Below are 15,299 nucleotides of genomic sequence, written 5' to 3'. Positions count from 1 at the left end.
GAGGGTCAATTATTTTTTAACACGTGTAAAGGGACACAGACCACCATATTGCCTCAATATTTACTTCTGTGACTCACTGTCACAGACTGTTGCCTACTGTTTTAATATTCCCTGGTTTGTGAAAGCTCTAGCATAACCTGAGTACCACTTGTAATACTCTACATGATTCCTTCATGTTAATTCTCCTAGCCTCTATTCCTAGTATGTGTACACACATCCCCATGTAAAATAACAACAGAAGAAAAACAATTCAGCATCAGCTTTTAAAGAATTACTGAACTCTTCACTTTATCAATTGATATTATTTTCTGTTTCTGCAGAAACATTTGGCTTAAATTCCAGACTTACCTTTTATGAGTTTACCTTCCCTCCTCACTGGTTTCCTCATTTATGAAATGCGTGTGATAACCTTTTTTCCTTGAACTGTTATGTTAATTATGTGAGGAAACACATGTGGATGCACTTTTCAAACTTCAAAATGCTCATCTAATATTATTTTTCATCAAGTATGATTTCATGTCCTTCCCTCATTTATGGATGGTGATAGCATATATCTCCACGTTATCTTTCTTTTAATCATCTTATTGTTCACAGCTTAAGGTCGCTTAATCTTAGGTGTATAATCATTTGCATTCTGAATTGCAGCTCCTTCATTAGTTTTTATAACTGTTGTATTTAATAGGACATTGGGGAAGTGGATGGCACAGGCAAAAGGAAATTGGATTTTGAACCTTTTATTATGATGACATCCATTTGATTGTGGTCCAAATGATTAGTGAAAAAAAAGCTGCTGTTGTGACAACTTTCCAGTGTGAAATAAAGTGTAATACTGAGATCTGCTTATTAGGTTACTGTCTAGGAATAAAAGCACCCAGTACCAGTATTCAGCAATATTTCCTGAGCTCTTGTGTATAAGCCAAGCTCCTGTGAGCATCTGAGAATGCAGCAGTGTAAGACTCGGTGTCTGCTCCACAGAGCTAAAAGGCTGCGATGGCCTCGTCTCTAAGGAGAGACGTGCAAGTGACCTTGTGGAACCAAGCTCATTATTAACAATTTATGGTCACAAAGGGAACACACCATTTATCTGTCATTACCTCACAGCTAGTAGACTCAGTGTCACCATAACCACAATTTTTGAAATAAGAAGGACTGAAGACCATTTCATTTTTAAGGAATTAAGCTGATACTTCACACACTCATGTTTTGCTCAAGAACCGCCCCACCCCCCCGCAACCAGAGTCACGGCCCACATATAGTATGTATGGTATGTAAGTAAATGTTACAAAAGTTCATTCTAAAAGAACTTGTGGACTTGAGGGCTGAGAAAAGAAAAATGCATCCGTTTTGACCTCACAGCACTGAAATAGCTCAGGAGAAAGTATTTTGTAAGCTGTGAAATACTATATATATATAGCATGTCAATATATATTTTTAAATTCTATTTTGTTTGAATGTATGACTGTTGAGGACATGACAAAATTGGGAGCCTATGGCAGAGTAAATAAATGCAAATATCTTTTTAAATTGCTCGTTGGTGTTTGGCCTATATGATAAGGTAACAGTTCATAGCCATTGTTTGCTGATATGGTTGCTAGTAAAGGGAGGTTAAGAGGACTGACAAAGTGGACATGCTGAATAGTGTGGTTTGAGGTCTAATTTTTTTTAATGGTTACAAATTCAGTGAGGATATCCAATTCCGCATAAGGTCTTCAGAAGTAAACAACTAAATGGTACAGAGTTCTTTCTAAGACTATCTTGCAGTTTAATTAATCAAAGCTGACTCTGGCTCTGCCATTCCACTGACTGGCCTACAATAAATGGCCTCCCTGCCTGCTGTACTTTTCCATCCAAACCTTGTACAAATCAAGGACAAGCATCCTTGAGACTCTTTTTAATGGCAACGTTCTTAAAAACCCAGCCTCCTGCAGTTGCTTAAAATCAAAGTGTCATCATGAAAGTTACTTAGTGCTTTGAGGAAATCTGTAAAGATCTTGAAGTTTGAAATGCAAAGCAGAGCAAGAATCCAAAGACTCAATATCTGAGTTTTCAATGTTATTTTTTAGGAATGTGAAAATCAGATTATTATCCGTGACTCTTAATGGTGCAATTCTAAAAATGAATGGCTTCTTAATTAAATGACTTCCAAGTGATATAGTGCACCTTTATAAAGTGCTAGAGTTCTAAATACAATGCTTTAGAAAATATCTATACTAAATTTAACTCAGCAAGTGAATAATTTGTCAGCTATCAATCACAAAGATGTAATTTTTGCTATATTAATGTCATATATACTAATAACAACTGATTAAGATGATAACTTATCCACAAGTTTTGTTTTTATAAAAAGTGTTTAAAGGTTTTAAATTCATTGGGAAAATGTTTCTAAGTAATGTCCTTTGAACTACTTATTATCTGAGCTTGGAATAGAAAAAAGAAACATTTATGCTTAGTGGAAAACAAAATGGTTACCAGTGAGAATCATCCTTGTAACTTTTTAAAATATTATAGTCCAGTGGCAGAATTCTTGCTTTCATATTTGCATCCTCAATCTGAATGTAAACATATAATTACTAACAATTGTTAGACTTCAGTAGTAATTAAAATCTAAAATATCCTTGGTAGCAATGACTAAGTTGACTTACATGCTGCTGCTGCTGCTGCTGCTGCTGCTGCTAAGTCGCTTCAGTCGTGTCCGACTCTGTGTGACCCCATAGATGGCAGCCTACCAGGCTCCTCTGCCCATGGGATTTTCCAGGCAAGAGTACTGGAGTGGGTCGCCATTGCCTTCTCTGTGACTTATATGCACTAAGGTTTAATAATAGCAGTATACTCCTTTCATATTTTCAAGAATTCTAGTTATCATTATAGTATATTTTATAATAGGATTATCATATTTATTATACAAACCTAATTTATCAATGAGTATAGTATATGTTATTGAAATTAAGAAAACTAGGTATTGCTTTTCATTATAATAATACCTATTCTGAATTTTCAAAACTGAATTAAAAATAAGTGTACTGTCTGGTGAATTTTTAGTAAATAATTAAGAAATTCAAATGTATATTATATACATAGTACTTATTTTTATTTTTTAATTTAAAAAATTTTGAATACATATATTATTTTTACATCAATTTACTTTTATTTCTGATTTTAAAATCTAAATACCTTCAGTATCTGAGGACCTATTATTTTGAGTATATTATGCTTTAATCTTGGTATTTTAAGTATTTATTAGTAAGTGTATCTTGAATTCCAATTTACAAATTTAATAAAAAATAAAGAAACATGCTAAAATATATGCAGAATCCCTATTGATAGAGTTGTGTATTTTGAATTAAAATTAGAAATGTAAATATTTTAATATATTGATTTACTGAGTGGTATTTATACTGCTCTATATAATGTCTGAGTGCTTACCTGCTTACTCTATAAAAATAATTTGTCTACATATTTCCTGTTACTTATAGCATATCGCAAGTTATTATTATAATAGTTTAAAATGTTTTAACAGGTTTACACATCACCCTTTTTTTGGAAGCATAACTGCCAGCCATTATAAAAATATAACTGAAAAAGTTATAGTAGTGAGAAATGCTAAGTCAGTATGAAAATTATTTTAATGCAAAACTCAGATGTAGCCTAGCCAAGAAATAATGGACCAATGGATATTTTTTGACAAATTATGATTTGTGAGGTGTGCTAATGGAAATTCAGACTATGAGATAGACCTTCTAAGGACGTTACACTTTTTGTTGATGTGATCAACAAAGGATGGCAGTGTATAAGACAGAATAGCAGTGCAGAAGGGACATGTCTGTTCAGATGCCACATTCACAGCAAAGTGAGAAGAGAGTGGCGGGAGGAGCAAGAATTACTTCATGCTATGATCTGTAACAAACCTGTGAAATGAGAGTGGCTTGAATGGCATGATGGTCCAGGTTGAAATCACCTTTAAAAATTTCCTATCAAATCTAACAGCCACATTTGGATATGTTATTTCTGATACCTTCACATTTTTTGTCTAATTTGTTCCTAGAATGCTCTGGCCCATTGGGAATTGAAGGGGGAATCATTTCAAATCAGCAAATCACAGCTTCATCTACCCACCGAGCTCTTTTTGGACTCCAGAAGTGGTATCCCTACTATGCACGTCTGAATAAGAAGGGACTAATAAATGCCTGGACAGCTGCAGAAAATGACAGATGGCCGTGGATTCAGGTAACAGATGGGATGGGACAGGGTTTCTGCCAAGGAATGGCTAGAGTCATTTCAGAAAGAAGATAGTGAGTATCCAATGTGTGACTTTTCTTCATGGTCACAGAAGAAAGGATGATTTAGCTCGAGTCCAAACTGACTATAAATCCTGAAACTGTGGGAAATGTGAATATTCCTTTTGAAAGTTAATGAAGTGAGTTAAAAATGTTAAAATGACCTTGAGTTGCAAATATCACTCTCTGAAGGTACATGTCAAAGAGAGGATTTTACATATGCCATGTGTCCATTAGTACTGTGTTAACACTTAGCAGCAATTTTTTGGTACTTCAGGAGAATGAAAATGGTGTCCTTTCCTTCTCTGTTAGTGGTTCCATATGTGTATGTATAAATTATACAATGGAGTATAATATCTCAAATGTCTTCAGCACCCTCTACAATAACTGGGTGTGTTTCAATTCATACTCTATCATTTATTATCATCAGCTATGTTTTTAAATGTGCGAAAATGATGCAATACCAGGAAATTAAATAATTTCCGAAAGGTGTGATGGATGGGAGTAATGCCTGCGTCTTATATATCATCCGTTTAATACCTTTTGAGCCCTTAACTGAAGTGAGACAGGAAAACTACATATTTGAAGGCAGAAAAGGTCCTCAAACTATGATTTCTGTGAAAGCTTATACCTCTGTTCGTGTGGCCCATGTTAATAACATTTAACGATTCAGTGAGGTGTGCTAAAAAGACAGGAAATCCAGTGCACCCTGATGTACTCCTTTCCCAATTTGGAACCACTCTGTTGTTCCATATCCAGTTGTAACTGTTGCTTTTTGGTCTGCATACAGATTTCTCAGGAGGCAGGTAAGGGCATCTGGTATTTCCATCTCTTGAAGAATATTCCACCGTTTGTTGTGATCCACACAGTCAAAGGCTTTGGCGTAGTCAGTAAAGCAGAAATGGGTGTTTTTCTGGAGTTCTCTTGCTTTTTCTATGAAGATGATAATGAACTCATATAAAAACAGTAAAAGTTAATTAAAAGAGTTTATATTAGATAAGGAAATCTTGCATATGATGGAGGAAAACTGAAAACTTACTATTGGTTTTCAATACATATTTCATTATTGTGTTGAGAGAATTATTATAGTCTTTAATAACACCTCATTTTCTAAGTTATTTTTCCAAAGAAAAATATGTCTCTTTTCTTAAAGAACAACCATATCTAGTAATTTTTACAGATTTTCTTTGTTTGAGCATTATTAATTTCCCTTGTCACTGTATTCTTTTATTTATATTCAGTCATTCAAATGAAGCATTTGAGTACTTTGCTTAAACTTACTTATAATGAGCACAGTATTCCCCTAATCTTTTAGGTGTATAAGACACATATACTAATTAGTATTCAATTTCATTTTCTCCCTTATCCTGATGAAATGAAAATTAAAATTGCCATTTTTAAATTTACACACTCAGTGTGCAATTATGGATAGTACCTCAATGTTCATAATTGGTTCTGAATTTTAGGAGTTAGTTCGGTAAATATAGTTAAACAGAAATCTTTTTGTTTTTCTTTTCAAGTTTTTCTGACCTTTATTTCCTCACCTAGATTTTTTTCCCCAAGTTATAAATAACCACCATCTTAAACATTAACTCATTCATTAGCATCCTGGAATATCAATTTCCCTTTTGGCTGATATGTTAGAAATAATAACTCTGCACAATTATAGAAATATGCCTTGTATTATGCAAAAATTAAAAGCTTATCTAAACCTCTGGGATGGAGAAGGCAATGGCACCCCACTTCAGTACTCTTGCCTGTAAAATCCCATGGATGGAGGACCCTGGTGGGCTGCAGTCCATGGGGTCGCTAAGAGTCAGCCACAAGTGAGTGACTTCATTTTCACTTTTCACTTTCATGCATTGGAGAAGGAAATGGCAACCCACTCCAGTGTTCTTGCCTGGAGAATCCCAGGGACGGGAGAGCCTGATGGGCTGGCATCTATGGGGTCGCACAGAGTCGGACACGACTGAAGCGACTTAGCAGCAGCAGCAGCAAACCTCTGGGAACTTTGCTTATTGAATCAGATTAGTCAGGATGATTATTATTTTAAAAGATAAATATTTTCCATTCCTATTATTTTCCTTTTCTTTTTTTACAGATACATGTAGTAAAATATGTTTTATTGTTTTCTTCTTTTAATTTCTAAAGTGATTTTTGTTTGTATATGTTCTTTCTGGGATGCACACATATTTCATTTTCAGTCATTTATTTATTCATCCACTCACCAGACATTTACTAAATGAATGTCTGCCCTGTGCTCTATTTTTCACTGGGCTCTAGAAAACCAATACCACTTGCCTTTACAATGCTCTGTATCTAAGATATAGGAAAGTAAATAGAGTAAACATAATAATGCAACATGTGTAGCCTGGTGTTACATCATCTGCTAACCATTTTATTTGAGCCATAATATTTTATATCGAGACAGTCTATTTTTAATCGACCTTTTGTTAAGCTAAAAACTAGCTTAGTGTATTTATAGAATACAAAAGGAAATTCCCATTATATATGTATTGCATGGCTATATTATTACGTGCCGATCTATTTGATGGCTATACCAAGGAAAGGCTTCCCAGGTGGCACTGGCAGTAATGAACCTGCCTGCCAAAGCAGGAGACCCAGCTTTAGTCCCTGGGTTGGGAAGATCCCCTGGAGGAGGGCATGGCAACCCACTCCAGTATTCTAGCCTGGGAAATTCCATGGACAGAGGAGCCTGGTAGGCTACTGTAGTTCATAGGCTTGCAAGGAATCAAACATGACTGAAGTGACATATCATGTACAGACATACTAAGGAAAAGCCATAATTTTCCTTTGAAAGTTAATTGAACAGTAATTGTTTCAGTGCTACTATTTAATCACGGAAAAAAATAGATGTTGATCTCTATTTTAAGTAATTCATTACCCCTTAGAAAATGGGAATATGATCTTAATATGTTCCTTTTCTGTATGCCACAGAGCTGGTGGAGGGTAGTTATTTCTCAGACTTCAGTGGGCATAGGAATCACGTGGGTCACTGGATGAAAACAGAAACTTCTGGATTGCCCCACAGTCCCATTTATTGAAGGTCATCCGCAGACCGCACTGTAAAAACATGTCTTATCAGTTTATAAATTTGTACTGCACGAGATGTTAAAAATAAATAAAATGCAAAGTACACTTTTGCTTGATGATCTGGGCACTTTGTTTTTGAAACTGCAAGTAGTGGTAAACTGTAAAGGTGGAGGAGAAGAAAGAACAGTGAATAAAAATGAGGAAATGTAGTAGGAATTATGTGACCCACAAAAAGTTTCTAAACTAGAAGGAGGGAGAACCATCTTGTATATTCCAGTCAGAAGTTTATCTCACCTTTGCAGCCATTCATCAGTAGTCATTTTTCATTAGTCATAAAGTTTTAAAGTATTTTCTAAAGTTAATGTCCCTAAATGACTATTAGATTCTTCTCTGTTAGAAAATTTTAAATACCCGAAAGCAAGACCATCTGCCTTTTACATTTTAAACAAAATAATAATGTGGAATACATGGGCCTAACAGACTTATGTGAACACATGTTATGTTACAAATTCAGATTTCTAGAATATGAATTGCATACACAGTGGGGATTTTTTTAAAACTTCGTGAACCAGATTCACAAATGCTGCAAAAAATAGAGTAATCATCTATTTCCTTTACAAAGCCTATATATAATGTGTGTAAAGACTTTTTTTGGTACTTATAGGCACCTGGAGCTCCTTGAGACACCAAAACCATTTTTAGAATCACAGAATTTAAGAAGTAAAAAATTTTTTTTTTCATTTTCAGGATGTTTTCTAGTTACAGAACCTGAATTACACAGAATTTAGCATGTCTTTACTATTTCTTTATTCAAGTAAAAAGTCTTTATCCTGTTTTGTTCCTGGAAAAAAAAGCTATGTTCTCAGATACACTCTCATCCATACTATATGTCTCTATAAGGTTAGTTACATCTAGACATTCATATATTGCTTCTAATCATCTTTCTTTAAAAAAACAGTAATCCTGTATGGAAAAATACTACTTTCCTTTGTTTATTAGAAGTGAGCTTCCACACATAGTTGTATGTGTTGTTTTTTTTTAATGTTAACTTTTAATTTTTAAAAACAAAAAGGCACTTAGCATTATGTAAAAAGGATTTATCTATACTGAAAAATAATACAGTAATTATTTGGTCATTTACCTCATTTATACTAATAGTAATGCATATTGCTTGCTTATTTGCTTTAAAGAATGTGATCTGAATCTTAATTCCAGATTCTCTGAAGTATGGAAAAGATGACTAACCAGGTAGAAATTGTTCTCTAATATAAAAGAAGCTGCATCAGATTCTCTTTCCTCTAAGCTGCTCCCTCTCTTTCAGCACCCAAGACCTCATTGACCTGGATTTCTTGCTTTTGCTCAGCTTTACCTGGCTGTTTGATGCTTCTGTGATTAGGCGCATACACTTCTTGGTTCTTCTATTGACCATCTACCAGTCTTCTTTAGATTCAACTCCTTGACTGCCTTGTCTATAAAGTGATTCCTAGAATTCCTGTTTTTTATCTCTAAAGCCAGAGGTGACTACACTGTCCTTTTCTCCCACCCTGATAAGTATACATTACAATCATAGCGAGAGTTAGTATTATACCTGATTTAAGTTTATTTCATAACACCTTGATTTAAAAAAAAAAAACTATATTGGATGGATAGATAGAGACAATTGATTTATAGACGAATAGAGACTATTGAACAGAATAGATGGGAGAGAGAGAGTGGTTGTTTTCACATGGTAATTAAACTGCACTGAGTGGTACTGGGAATGTCCAAAGGACCTAGCTCACTGTGTTCAGCTGTTGTGTACTTAAATGTGAATTATGTCTTCTGAGCATGATCCCACTGGTGCAGAGAGTACTGTATCTCTCTACAGTTTAAGAAATCCCTCACCCATCTGGACAGCAGAGGAATCAAGCTTCCTGTAATCACAGTGGCCCATTCTTTCCTCTGTAATCACAGCAAACCCCTTTTATATGCAACTTTAAATGGGCGGGGGTAATATTTGTAAGGTGTTTGCCAAGGAAGTCTGCTAATTAAACTCTGAGTACCAAACACTAGAATTTTCATGTTCTCCTATCCTCTTTATGGTTTGTTCCTGAAATGTTACAAATTAAATGTTTGTTTAGCTTCTTGCAAAATATTTGCTATAATTGTACCATCAGAGTTTGAAACTTTAGACATCACTGTTGTTAAAATAGCCATATCCTCTCTCTCTAAGATTAATTGACCACAGAAAAACATTTAAAATATTAGTATTTCCCTAACTTATGCTATGTCATTTTCACCCTTACCTGAATTGTCAGAAAAAACAACTAAATCTATTACTATTATTCATAAAATATAGAATATGAAGAGTTATAGGGAGTTGTTTTAACACAATTTTTAGCATCTGATAAAATCTTAGTAGATAATTCAGTAAACTACTCTTGTATAAAATACTTTTTCATGATATATACTTGCTCTACATTTTTGGTACAAGGAAAACATTTCCAACTTACCTTCTATATTACAAAGGTTGAGATGGTTCATTTTAGTTCCCATGGTCTCATGAATGTTACCAGAGTGATTTTTTAGTTTATAATACTGGTAGATTAAAATGGAAATCATCTGAATTGATTGAAAATAACTTACTCTTGTCATGGAAAAAACAAAACATTCAAAGTTTAATCTCTCTTTAATTGATTTTCCAGTCTACCTTGATCACGTTCATGGCAAACTTATTCTGGTTCCTTCTTCAAATCTCTTCACATGACCATCTGGGCAGCCTCTGGACTATATATCTCAATTTCTGACATTTAGGACTAAAGGAGACAACATTCTGAGTTCCTATTGTCTTTTAGAGTTTCTTGGAACTTTTCTCAGTTATTGCTACACACACTCATGAACATCAGTCTGCTGTGTATGTGAATCTGACTTCAACCAGAGGTGTTAAACCTGCTTATGACACCTGCCCGTGGGAAATTTTGCTTAGGAATCAGCATCAGCTACTGCCTCCAAGGCAACAGCTCATCCTGAAAGGATGCCAGCAGCTCCTCCTGCAAGGGCATTGAAGGTCTGCTGGCAGTCTGTCCTGAGTCCTCAGGGGTGGGAAATGCAGAGAAGCAAGGGGAAAAGTGAGATTCTGAGCTAAAGGTGTGATTGTCTCATTATGTTTATCGTCTGGGAACTCCTGGGGTTACTATTTGGATTGAGCTAAAGGAATCCCTTATTTCCACTGCAGACACTGAACAAATTTGTTCTGCCGCAAGGCCTCACTGAAAACCTCCTTGTGTTGAAAATGTGACCAAGTACCAAGCCACCTGGCCTAATTCTGAAAGCTTTTATTTTTCTTGAGACAGTAATTAATTTGAAACCATTTCAACCTGTGGAATTTGATGGTGGTTTAACTGAATGTGGTTAGATTTAAGTGCAGAAAAAGTTACTCTGTTCACTTTTACTTAGTCCAGCTGAGTTCACTATCCACACCATTATGTATTAACTTTAATCTGAGAGCTAGCAATATGTGCTGTTTCAACTTCGCATGCGTTGAGTCCATAATTCCACACAATTCCTATTGTTATTATCCCCATTAGTCAGATAGGGAAATCTAGGCTCAGAAAGGTACATTACCCAAATTGATTAATCTAGTAAATTGCATAGTTGGGATTCAAATGCAGGCAGCTTGTGGGTGAGGTCAGAGCTAAACTATCCTAACCTCGGTACTGTTCTTACTTTGAAAGCTCTTGAAAGTGCTCTTTTCCATTTTTTTTTTTTTTTTTTTTGGAGGTGGACAGTGGGCACTGGTAGTGGGTATGGGAGAATCTTGGATTTTCTTAAGACTCTATAAAGTAGCTATTGTATTTTATAACATTTATAATCTTCCTATAAGCAAGAAGTTCTCCTCTAGCCTAGGGCAGTGGTTTTCAAACTTCAACTACTTATAAATTACCTGGAGAGTTGTTTTTTTTTTTTTAATATGGTCCCCATCCTTAGAGTTTCTGAATTAATAGGTCAGAGTTAGACCCAGGGGATTACTTAATGAGCAGACACTTCAGGTGGACTGTGATATTGGTAATCTTAGGGGAAGAGTAATAATTGCTACCCTGATGGAGCTCACAATCTGGCAGGAGAAACACACTTATCCTTGGATGTGCCCCTTTCACTATTAGAAGCAAATCAATTAAATAAATTAAGATGTTGGAGAATAGCATGTTGCTCTTCCAAATGAGACAGTAGTGTGGGATATTTTAAAGTAAAGGATGGCATCAACACGTCCCAATTCTAAGACCTAACTACTTAAGCTGTTTTGGTGATATTTTATTATTAACCTGCCTGTATCAGTTGTCTGCGTTAAGTGGAATCCCCATTCCTCCATGAACTGGAAATAGTAATGCTTAATTGTTTTCAAAGCATTTTTGCCTATGACAGGAGACCTTCAATAATTAAGTCTTAATTAAATAGTAAAAGGACCATAAAATATCCACATCCCTGGAAGATCAGGCTTTAATTGTTTTATTTTTAAATCCTCAGCTGGGTCTTAGGAGTCTTTAAGGAAGAAATACTTATTTTCTATTCAACCAGAGTATAATAAAAACATCAAAAAGCCATTTACATGTTAATTATTGAAGGTGAATTTAGCATATTCACCATTTTTGAGGGTAACATTAAAGAGGTTATTTCAGATGGATGAAATAGAATGAATATAGTCACAAGGGAGATGAAGGGAACTCAGGGTACTACAGGGACTGGTTTACTATACTGAAAATATAGGTATATATTGGGGATGAAGCTGGCAGCAGGGGAGAAGGAGGGAGGGAGGTGTGGAATGAAAGGATAAAAGTCTGCAATGATATGGAGATACCAGAATGTGAACTACATCAATGTTAGATGAAGGAGACATTTAAGATGGTTACTGAAGGGTTTTCAGCCAGAATAAATGTTATATTTAACGCAGAGGCAAGTCTAAGGGCAGGCACACCAGTTAAGAGGCTTTTATGGCTAACTCCCCAGAGAAGAACTTGAATGAGACTGATGGCTATTGAAATAAAAATAATAATCAGATTGTAAGAAGGTTGAGGGTGCATCATTGACAATTGATTGTCTGTTACGGGAGGAGGGGAAGGAAAAAAGTAAGAAAAATTAACTTCCAGGGTTTTGAGTTTGAGCATGATTTTGGTACCATGAACAGAAATATAGAAGTTATGCATAGAAAATGCTGGATGTATTTTGGGTGATTTACCTTGAGAAAGTAAATGTCCAGCATGAAGTTGGAAAAGTGTTTGTTCTATACAGAAAATAGAAGTAGATCAAAAGAACACCACCACCGTGTGACCGTCTTCCTTTTTACCACTGACTGCTTTGAGTCGCAAGGCTGGGCCTGCTGGAATGGGAGGTTAGGTGGTGTCCACGGGGAGTTGCAATATATATTTGAGGGAACAGAGGAGACCTCTAAGAGAGTGTCCTCCAACAGAGGTAAAGGTGCCTTGCTCTCTTATTTCCGTTTCCATCAAAACAGTTTATAAGCCCATAGCTTACTTGGGAACACCACTGCACCCTGAGGAAGCAAAGAACTGAACTCTGAGCTTGGAAATAAGTGTATCCATTCTACATTAACACCTTTTTCAGGACATTTCATTTTTTGTACTGTATATGTTGGTTACATTTTATCCATGAATTTGTTTTCAATATTGCTGTGGCTGCTGTTGTTTTCCCCAAAATTGATATATTTAATTAAAACAGTGGCTGTTTCAGCCTAAAATTGGTATACTTAGTAAGCTTGTGTGCACTGTAAGTTGTGTCCGACTCTTTACATCCCTTTGGGCTGAAGCCTGCCAGGCTTCTCTGTCCATGGGATTCTCCAGGCAAGAATACTGGAGCGGGTTGCCATTTCCTCCTCCAGGGTATCTTCCCAACTCAGGAATCAAACCTGAGTCTCCTGTCTCTCCTTCATTGCAGGCAGATTCTTTACCTGCTGAACCATCAGGGAAGTCCACACCGTATACTTAGTATCAGTTCAGTTCAGTCAGTCAGTCATGTCCAGCTCTTTGCGACCCCATGAATTGCAGCATGCCAGGCCTCCCTGCCCATCACCAACTCCCGGAGTTCACTCAAACTCACGTCCATCAAGTCGGTGATGCCATCCAGCCATCTCATCCTCTGTCGTCCCCTTCTCCTCCTGCCCTCAATCCCTCCCAGCATCAGAGTCTTTTCCAATGAGTCAACTCTTCTCATGAGGTGGCCAAAGTACTGGACTTTCAGTTTTAGCATCATTCCTTCCAAAGAACACCCAGGACTGATCTCCTGCAGAATGTACTGATTTGATCTCCTTGCAGTCCAAGGGACTCTCAAGAGTCTTCTCCAACACCACAGTTCAAAAGCATCAATTCTTCGGCACTCAGCCTTCTTCACAGTCCACCTCTCACATCCATACATAACCACTGGAAAAACCATAGCCTTGACTAGACAGACCTTAGTTGGCAAAGTAATGTCTCTGCTTTTTAATATGCTGTCTAAGTTGGTCATAACTTTCCTTCCAAGGAGTAAGTGTCTTTTAATTTCATGGCTGCAGTCACCATCTGCAGTGATTTTGGAGCCCCCAAAAATAAAGTCTGACACTGTTACCACTGTTTCCCCATCTATTTCCCATGGGTTATTTTATTTTGTTGTGATTTTGGCTCTTGAAAAAAAAATAACAGTTTTCCTTTTGTTCCCTGCAAATGGGCTCTCAGATTTCTTGTTTATATTATGTATTTAATGTTTCAATATATCTGAAGTATTTTTCTCTCAGTTCATAATAATAGGCTATGTTTTCATTCTTCAGATTAAAGAAAAAAGCAATGTTAAGCTCAGTCACCTTAGTTACTATCGTTAGCACTGCTAAGAGAGAGAAGGCTGAGTTTCAAATGCAGATGCAAATTTTTCTATCTTAGTTTTCCCAGCAGGAGCCCAACCTAAGCCAGTATTTTTCCATAAGGGTAGCTTTCAAGAAGCTCTTAAACTGAAATGTGATTATCTTGCAAAACAAAACAACAAGTAAAACATTGTGATATTGCTGGTGGGTCTTAACTGCGTTTTTCTTAGAAGCATTAACCCAAATCTGAAAAGATGTATGTAAACGTTGAAAGAAGAGTACTGTTACAAATTTTTTAGAATGCTTTCCTTAGTTTTGAATTTGCTGTCGATGAATCAATATTTATTGAGCAACTCCTATTTTCAGAAAACCATGTGAGCAATAGATGGGTTTTCTGATCCTATGTGGTGCTTTTTTAAGTAAATAACACGTGTTAGGTGATCTTATGCTGAAAATTTTTACTTCATTGCATGGGCATTTGAGAGGAGAAACAAAGCTGTTTGATTTAATGCAACGAGAAATTGAAATCAACCATGTGCTCTGGGAAGTGGGAGAATCTACTCTGAGTTACAGCCACATGGGTACTTATAAAGGTCCTCCCTCTGTTTCCCAGGCTTAGAAAAGATATCTTCTGAACTGATCTCCCTTTTCATTAATAAATTGATTAATTCAGTATATACATGGAGCATTTCACATATGTCAGCTGCTCTTCCGGAGGCAACTTTCTCAAGGAAGCCTTCCCTGACTCAGCTCTTCACCCCAGCCTAGATTTTGTTCTCCTAATCTATGTTCTTACAACTTCTTGTTCTTTTTTGGTTGCTGCTTATAATTGAAGACTATACAGGAGGCTATTTTATTAGGTAAGCTGCATGAGGATAGGGGCACTTTCTATTCTTACCAATCCCAGTGACTAAACCTTTAATAAATAAGATAAAATTGCTATGATAATTCTTTTGGTATCCCCAAGACCTAGAACAGTTTTTATTTGCTCAATAAATATTTATAAAATGAATTAACAAGTAAGTCAAGATAAGCCACATTACCTGTTAATCTAATATTGGGTTGGCCAAAATGTTTATTTGGGTTTTTCTATAATATCTTATAGTAAAACAAAACGTATTTGCATAAGAGTCTTTTTCTGTGGTAAA

General features: G+C 35.9%; 1 protein-coding gene across 1 annotated transcript in view; it reads left to right on the top strand.

Annotated features, from left to right (window-relative positions):
- EDIL3 (EGF like repeats and discoidin domains 3) overlaps positions 1-15,299 on the top strand; it is a 481,313-nt gene that overhangs the window by 301,612 nt on the left and 164,402 nt on the right. Inside the window, exon 6 of the mRNA XM_052643446.1 lies at positions 4,043-4,224. Coding sequence (XP_052499406.1) covers positions 4,043-4,224 — 182 coding nt within the window. The remainder of the gene's footprint in view (positions 1-4,042; positions 4,225-15,299) is intronic.

Source organism: Budorcas taxicolor, chromosome 7 (assembly GCF_023091745.1).
Source record: "Budorcas taxicolor isolate Tak-1 chromosome 7, Takin1.1, whole genome shotgun sequence".
In the NCBI taxonomy this organism is placed as follows: domain Eukaryota; kingdom Metazoa; phylum Chordata; class Mammalia; order Artiodactyla; family Bovidae; genus Budorcas; species Budorcas taxicolor.
The sequence above is the reverse complement of the archived record's forward strand: the minus strand, read 5'-3'. Positions and strand labels throughout refer to the sequence as shown.